The 7,500-nt window shown below is 39.0% G+C and overlaps 1 protein-coding gene across 1 annotated transcript in view; it reads right to left on the bottom strand.

The window, feature by feature from the left end:
• The window catches only part of LOC137982149 (fibronectin type-III domain-containing protein 3A-like), a 33,696-nt gene that overhangs the window by 14,821 nt on the left and 11,375 nt on the right, over positions 1-7,500 (bottom strand). Inside the window, exons 5-11 of the mRNA XM_068829213.1 lie at positions 7,324-7,383; positions 3,130-3,268; positions 2,480-2,661; positions 2,079-2,206; positions 1,459-1,502; positions 852-938; positions 658-733 (exon numbers count right to left, since the gene is read on the bottom strand). Of these exons, the coding sequence (XP_068685314.1) occupies positions 658-733; positions 852-938; positions 1,459-1,502; positions 2,079-2,206; positions 2,480-2,661; positions 3,130-3,268; positions 7,324-7,383 (716 nt within the window). The remainder of the gene's footprint in view (positions 1-657; positions 734-851; positions 939-1,458; positions 1,503-2,078; positions 2,207-2,479; positions 2,662-3,129; positions 3,269-7,323; positions 7,384-7,500) is intronic.

Below are 7,500 nucleotides of genomic sequence, written 5' to 3'. Positions count from 1 at the left end.
ACCACTTCTTCGTCCAGTTGCTCAAAATCTCTTTTAAACCCATTCACGCCTCAAGCACTGAGTCCCAATTGACAAATAAAATAACAACTATCTGGCGTAACACAGCATATTAAGCCGGTCTATAAGTCTTCCCCTCAGGAGGAAAACCGTTAGGCAGTCTTAATAAAGTGATTCGTAGAACTTTTGTTGGCGCTGAATCCACCAAATCTACAACTCCGTTAGAAGCTGTTACTATTCCATTTCAGTTATTGGTCTAGAAACGAAAAGACAGGGGTTGACTGCCCAAGTTGATGCCTTCCAGGTTGTAACAATAAGAATAATAATAAAATTATTATAATTAACAGAAATTTCAAGCTCATGATACAACTTTTTAAAGACATGTTTCGGCATGAGTCATGCCATCATCAGTTTAATGTGTTGTTTCCTTTTCCACTGTTTTAAATACGTTTACAATTTGAGTGCGTTAGCAATTTGAAATTTAAAATACTGTCAGTAACAGTTACAATTCTGCGCGTGCAAGTGCACGAGTGTTAATTACATAATCGAGTCACAAGAAGCAAAAATCATTGTTGTGTTGTAATTGTGCATTTAGTTCTGGCTGGCTGGCTGGCTGTTATTGACATGAAGTTATGGCAATATTGTTATAATTATTGTTACCTGGTCTTTCGGGATGAGTGCCAAAGATAACTACATCACTCCACCTGCTTTTACCCTGGCAATTAGCAGCAAGCAGCTAAAAAGAGAAAAAAGGCAAAAAAATATCCATGAAATATGTTTTCCTCGTAAGAAAAATAATTAACGAGGTTTAAGCTTTTGGCTACGAGGATACTTAGACTCCCTTCAACACTTACCCTAAATTTGTAAGAAGTGTTTCTCTGCAACTTGTCAACAACACATGTGGTTTCCAATCCACGATACACTGCACGGAAACCATACCCCTGAAAGGTTTAATACAATAGAGTTGGACCAATTTTTCAGATCAAAGAGGTCAACTGGAATTCTAACAACTTTCTAAGTACTGTACAAGTTAATCTACACACTGTATCTTTAATGCAATCAATATCATACGAGACCACCCCTCAAAGGAGACACATTTTCCAAAATGCATTGCACCAGAAGTATTCTATTACATGTAGTTATATCAGTCTTGCTGGAATCTCTTGTGACCCGACCACCTCCCAAAAGCAACCAACTACATGTAGAATCAACGTTGGTTGGTTGCCTTGACTGCAAAGTCACTTTTCAGGATTCAATTTCATTTACATGAATGTATATAACTTTTTTATTCCTCTGGGTAAAAAGTTGTTTCAAAATGGTTTACATTTCATACCCAAATCAAGTTTAGACATTACCTATACACCATTCCTCGACATGAGCAGGTTTAGCCACAACCCTTCGGCAATATTATTAAGCCCCTTTTAGTGTGTCAAAAATGTGGTTTAAATCTTTATAATTTACCGTAGCATCATCCTCCATTTCCACCAAATATTCAGTGATCTCAGCTACAAAGAATAAATTGATAAATTCAAGATCCTTAGTAAAAGGTCATATGAAGCAATTAAGACTTTCTTGAACTATTTATAGCAGCACCTCTCTTATTAAACAATGGTTGGTGTCTGAGATATCCAAGAGAATCCTCTGTGGCATGCAGGCCCTTAGAGAGATTTCAAACCACCTCAAGTCATGTCCCCCTTTCCCAAGCATCCATCACACAGATGGAATCATTAAAAAGAAAGAGGGAGTAAAGCAAAGGATAAAGATTGTAAAAACTGCTACACAAAAATGCACAAGAACTTGAAATTGCAATGATGAAGCTTATCCATGATGGGAACATGTACTGAGCTGTAGCTGCATTTTTAACCACTGACAAAAGAGTCAGATATACATTATTACTGTGGTCAACTTCGTTTAATACACAATGTATATTCATATTTGATATCTGTACATAAAGATCCCAGCTTTAATCAATGCAACCCTGCATTTGGGAGCTTGAACAACATACTGAAATGGGTCTCAAGCTTGAACTAATTAACTTTGTTGGATTGAATTTATCTGCTACGGTGATAAATATAGATTACCTCCTTTTGATTCTGGCTTGCTCCATGACAAATGAATACTATTCACACCTGCCCTATCCATCTTTGGAGAAGTGGGTGTTGATGGCACACTGGCACAGGTAGCACATTTTAGCTCTTTGCTAAATTTACTGTTAGAAAGGGAAGTCAAATGAGATGAAACATCAAAATGATCGTCTCTGGGTAGCAGTGTCAACCAAGGTAGACATCTTTTGGCTTTTACTTTGTGTAGAAGACACACATGACGTAAAACAATAGAACAAAAATCGTGAAACAATACCTAATCAGAATTCGAAATCCCTAAAGACCCCTAAAGCTTTTGTTACGAAGTAAAAGCCCATCTTTTGTACGTAATAAAAAACTGCTGTAGCTACTAACATTTCTTTTTTAATATTAAGAGTTACCTTGCTCCTATGCCATTGACAGCTTGTACTCTAAATGAGCAAGGTGTAGCAGGAGGGAGCTTGTGTGCAAGTTTAAACTGTCTTTGTTGCCCACTGTATACCTCTGTGAAAGGCCCTCCCTTCTCACCCTTGTTCCACTCCAGTCTGTACAGTGTGATAGCAGAACCATTATCTGATGGAGCCTGAGGAAAAGTACACATTAATTTTGGAAATGAATCAATCAAAATGTACTGAAATGAGATGAACTTAGTAGTTCAGGGGTTAACTGTCCATTGAGTTGGGAAGCAGTACTCCAGAATAAAGTGAAACCCTGTAAGCAGTCAACAACAAAAACACTGTCACACTCAAACCAGTAATAATTAGAAGTGTACACAGGGCCACAGACACAGAGCTTTTGAGAAGATTAAATCTTCTCGATTTACCAAAGAAGCAAAAGTAAAATCAAACACTGTTCTGTCACTTGAGCTACATGACAACTGACCAGCATCATTTTGTGTTAATTTTCTTTAAAACGTTGCCTAAATTACGCTTTGATAAGAATTTACAAACAAATTACACTTTTATAAGAGTTCCATGGCAATTTAAGTGACTAAAAATACAGTCATGTAGATGCCATAAATCATGCCACTCAATATTAGCTAGTAACTAACCGCCCACTTGAGAGTGAAGCTTGTTTTTGCCTTGTTTGCAAGATAAGGCTGAGCTGGAGGTGACGGCACTGAGCTTGGCATATGGCAAATTCCCTCAGGTGAAAACTCCCCCTTGTCACCATCCTTCTCTGCTTGGACTCTTAAAATCAAAAGGGCAACAACAAATCACTTTTTTGTCCAGTAAGTCAGATTTTGGAGGGGCTAATGCCTCGATGGGTAACCAACTGGGAATACATGTACCATCTGTTGTACAAGTGGTAGGCTTTATATGGGGGACACAGATGGTGCAGCAATGAGTACACTTGACCCCAAAGGGTACACAGGATTTATACATATCCTGGTTGTTGCTGGGCCACATTTGTGCTGGATCTCAATCCCGTTCCAAGAGTTTTCCTTATGGTTTCCCGTTTTCCTCCCTCACCATTTGGAGGAGCAAGGATGGCACGGTCGTTTAGGGCGCGACCTTGTTGCAAGAGGTCCTGAGTTTGATTCCCACATCTTGCCTCCTTGTTTCGACTTCTCTCCCTTTCAATGTAGTTTAAATAGCCTTAAATACATGTACCCGTAAAAAGGAGAACTGATGGAGGGGGGCGGGAAGGGGTAAAATGAGCATACTGTCGACCTTAGGGGTTTGTCAGTTGAATTACTGTTATGAGTTATCAACGTTAAATATGTTAAATGTTTATATGTTAATGTTAATTTACTTTTCCAAAAATCAGCATGGGCCTTGGGTTTCATTTGTGAGGGCCACGAGGGAGAATACACTACGGTGTTTTGATTAAGCCAAGTTTGTAAGAGAATGGGGTAAAACTAAAATAATTAGTTAATAGACCGGTGAACGTTTTCTTACGATAGACCCTGGTAATAGGAGAAAGAGGTTGACTGTTGTCAATCAGAACATCCAAAAAGGGGATTTTTTTATCCATCTCTTTTTCCATGGTGAAACGTATATTGGGATGTCTATCGTTGATGTAGTCAAAAAACAAAGTAGCGTCATGTTCAGTGTCAAATAGACAAAAAGTATCGTCAACATACCGTCGATAAAGTAAAATACTGGAGGCCTTGTAGTTTTCCAACCAGATCCTTTCATGGTGACCCATGAAAAGATTAGCCAACACCGGGGCAAGGGGAGAGCCCATTGCCACCCCATCAATTTGATCAAAAAACGAACCCTTAAACAGGAAATGTGTTTGAGCAGTGGCAAAATTAAAAAGATTTCTGAGTTCAGTTTTAGTTAGCTGGAGATCAGGGTTGCCCTTGGAGATGTAGTCAACTGCCAGGTTGACACACTCCTCCAAGGGTATGTTTGTAAACAAACTTTCGACATCAAAGGAAACCATGAACTTTCCCGATAAAGGCAATTCATTGATTTCACGAACAAAAGTAAAAGTGTCTAAAGCACAATATTCAGATGGGATATGAGGTTCCAAAAGAATGCATAAATACTTAGCCAGCTCATAGTTGTATGTTCCAATGGAAGAAACTATAGGACGGAACGGAGGAGTTGAGTTCGGCTCACGGGCCTTATGCATCTTGGGGAGGCCGTAGATTCTAGCAGGTTGAGAGCCAGAGGGATAGATTTTGTCATAAACACAGCGATCCAAATGGCCATTCTTTAGAAGCTTCCTGAGGTAACGTTGTAGCCTACCTTCTCTTAACAAGGTGGGGTCTTCCGTGATAGGTCTAAATTTGGAAGTGTCATTGATGATCTTGAGAATACCATTGTCATATGCAATTCTGTCCAGGACCACAACACCATTTCCCTTGTCCGGTTTTAAAATCACGATGTTTTGTATCTTCTTCAAGTCCTTCAAGATTCGGTATTTCTTACGATCGGCAGTCGTTGGTCGATGTGCAGATACGTAGGAGTGTGCAAGATGAGAAAGGTCAGCCACCAGTTTGGCCGATGTGAGACAGCAAGATGAAATGTTGGTGACCGTCTCGTTTGCTGTAAAGGGAAGAACAGCGTTCCTCGTGAGTTTTTCAAGTTTTCTGGTGTGGGTCTCGATAACTTTAGCTTCTGCTTGACGAACATTTCGGTTTATCGCTTTCTGAAGAATGTATAAGTCGATGCTACTAAGGACATCGCGGATCTGAGTTGATAGCTTATCCCGTGCATGGAGAAGCCTTCGGTACTCTTTGGTTCGTTTTGTGATGGCACTTTTGAGGAGATGTTTCCTGATGCTGATAACATCCTGTCGGGAAACGTTCGGTAACTGGAAGCAAAGGAATTTAGGGAATACGTTGAAGGTCTGACAGTTACGTAAAAAATTCAAATCTAACTCCGCTTTGCGGGCTTTAATCGAGGCCTTTTCTAACTTTCGGAGATCTGTGATGATGGTACCACCAGGATATTTAGCTGCTATGTCGTGGATTAAATTTCCAAAAGATCTGGAAAGAAGCAGACTAACAACAATTTTTATAAAAGTGACGACACATTTAAATTTGCAAGACATGTTTCGGTCGTGCAACGACCATCTTCAGTTGAAAGTAGAATTAATTTGAAGTTACATTTGAATTTATAATATGCTAAACAAAGATAAATAACAACGTGAAATAAATTGGGAATCTAACAAAATAGCCAAAGGTAACAAAAAAGAGTGTACAATGGAACATGTTGATTAGAACGAGAGAGTTAAATTAACGTGATATAATTGCTTATTTAAAGAAGGTTGCTCCCAGGAAATATGTAAGGCCTCTTTTATCTTGACCTGGAATTTTGTGGTCGCACGGTCTATAACTTCAAAACATTCCGCAGAGCAGGAGTTACGGCATGCCTCGGTTTGACACACTCCATATGTCCACCTAGTATTAGCAAAACTGATGTCTTCACTTGCTTTGAACTCATACATCGCACTGTGGCAAAGAAACTCATTAATAAACAACACGATGCCAAACTGGTGGCTGACCTTTCTCATCTTGCACACTCCTACGTATCTGCACATCGACCAACGACTGCCGATCGTAAGAAATACCGAATCTTGAAGGACTTGAAGAAGATACAAAACATCGTGATTTTAAAACCGGACAAGGGAAATGGTGTTGTGGTCCTGGACAGAATTGCATATGACAATGGTATTCTCAAGATCATCAATGACACTTCCAAATTTAGACCTATCACGGAAGACCCCACCTTGTTAAGAGAAGGTAGGCTACAACGTTACCTCAGGAAGCTTCTAAAGAATGGCCATTTGGATCGCTGTGTTTATGACAAAATCTATCCCTCTGGCTCTCAACCTGCTAGAATCTACGGCCTCCCCAAGATGCATAAGGCCCGTGAGCCGAACTCAACTCCTCCGTTCCGTCCTATAGTTTCTTCCATTGGAACATACAACTATGAGCTGGCTAAGTATTTATGCATTCTTTTGGAACCTCATATCCCATCTGAATATTGTGCTTTAGACACTTTTACTTTTGTTCGTGAAATCAATGAATTGCCTTTATCGGGAAAGTTCATGGTTTCCTTTGATGTCGAAAGTTTGTTTACAAACATACCCTTGGAGGAGTGTGTCAACCTGGCAGTTGACTACATCTCCAAGGGCAACCCTGATCTCCAGCTAACTAAAACTGAACTCAGAAATCTTTTTAATTTTGCCACTGCTCAAACACATTTCCTGTTTAAGGGTTCGTTTTTTGATCAAATTGATGGGGTGGCAATGGGCTCTCCCCTTGCCCCGGTGTTGGCTAATCTTTTCATGGGTCACCATGAAAGGATCTGGTTGGAAAACTACAAGGCCTCCAGTATTTTACTTTATCGACGGTATGTTGACGATACTTTTTGTCTATTTGACACTGAACATGACGCTACTTTGTTTTTTGACTACATCAACGATAGACATCCCAATATACGTTTCACCATGGAAAAAGAGATGGATAAAAAAAATCCCCTTTTTGGATGTTCTGATTGACAACAGTCAACCTCTTTCTCCTATTACCAGGGTCTATCGTAAGAAAACGTTCACCGGTCTATTAACTAATTATTTTAGTTTTACTACGGTGTTTATAAATACAAATTCCTAGTTAAACAAAGTGTAAAAACTTCTCCCATACCCTAATTTAAGACTAGCTTTATTCTTCCCTTCTCTATTCAAATCATTAAAACAAAATTTTCAAGCGTACTAAATACACTGTACATGTAGCAATTATAAATTAAAACAAAAACATAAAGCAAATCATTCCTATAAAAAAATTTACCTAAAGAGGTATTGCATCCCTGGTGTGAGATCTTTAACTATAAACTCTTCATCTGAGCCACTATAAACAGAATTAAAAGTGGCAAATCTTCAGTTAGAAATGAACAGATCAGTAAAAAAAATCATCACCTGAATCAAAGAACTGGAATGAACAAACTTTCAAAATTTATGGCAATGT

This window comes from Montipora foliosa, chromosome 13 (assembly GCF_036669935.1).
Source record: "Montipora foliosa isolate CH-2021 chromosome 13, ASM3666993v2, whole genome shotgun sequence".
Lineage (NCBI taxonomy): Eukaryota > Metazoa > Cnidaria > Anthozoa > Scleractinia > Acroporidae > Montipora > Montipora foliosa.
This window is presented reverse-complemented; position numbering and strand designations above follow the sequence as displayed.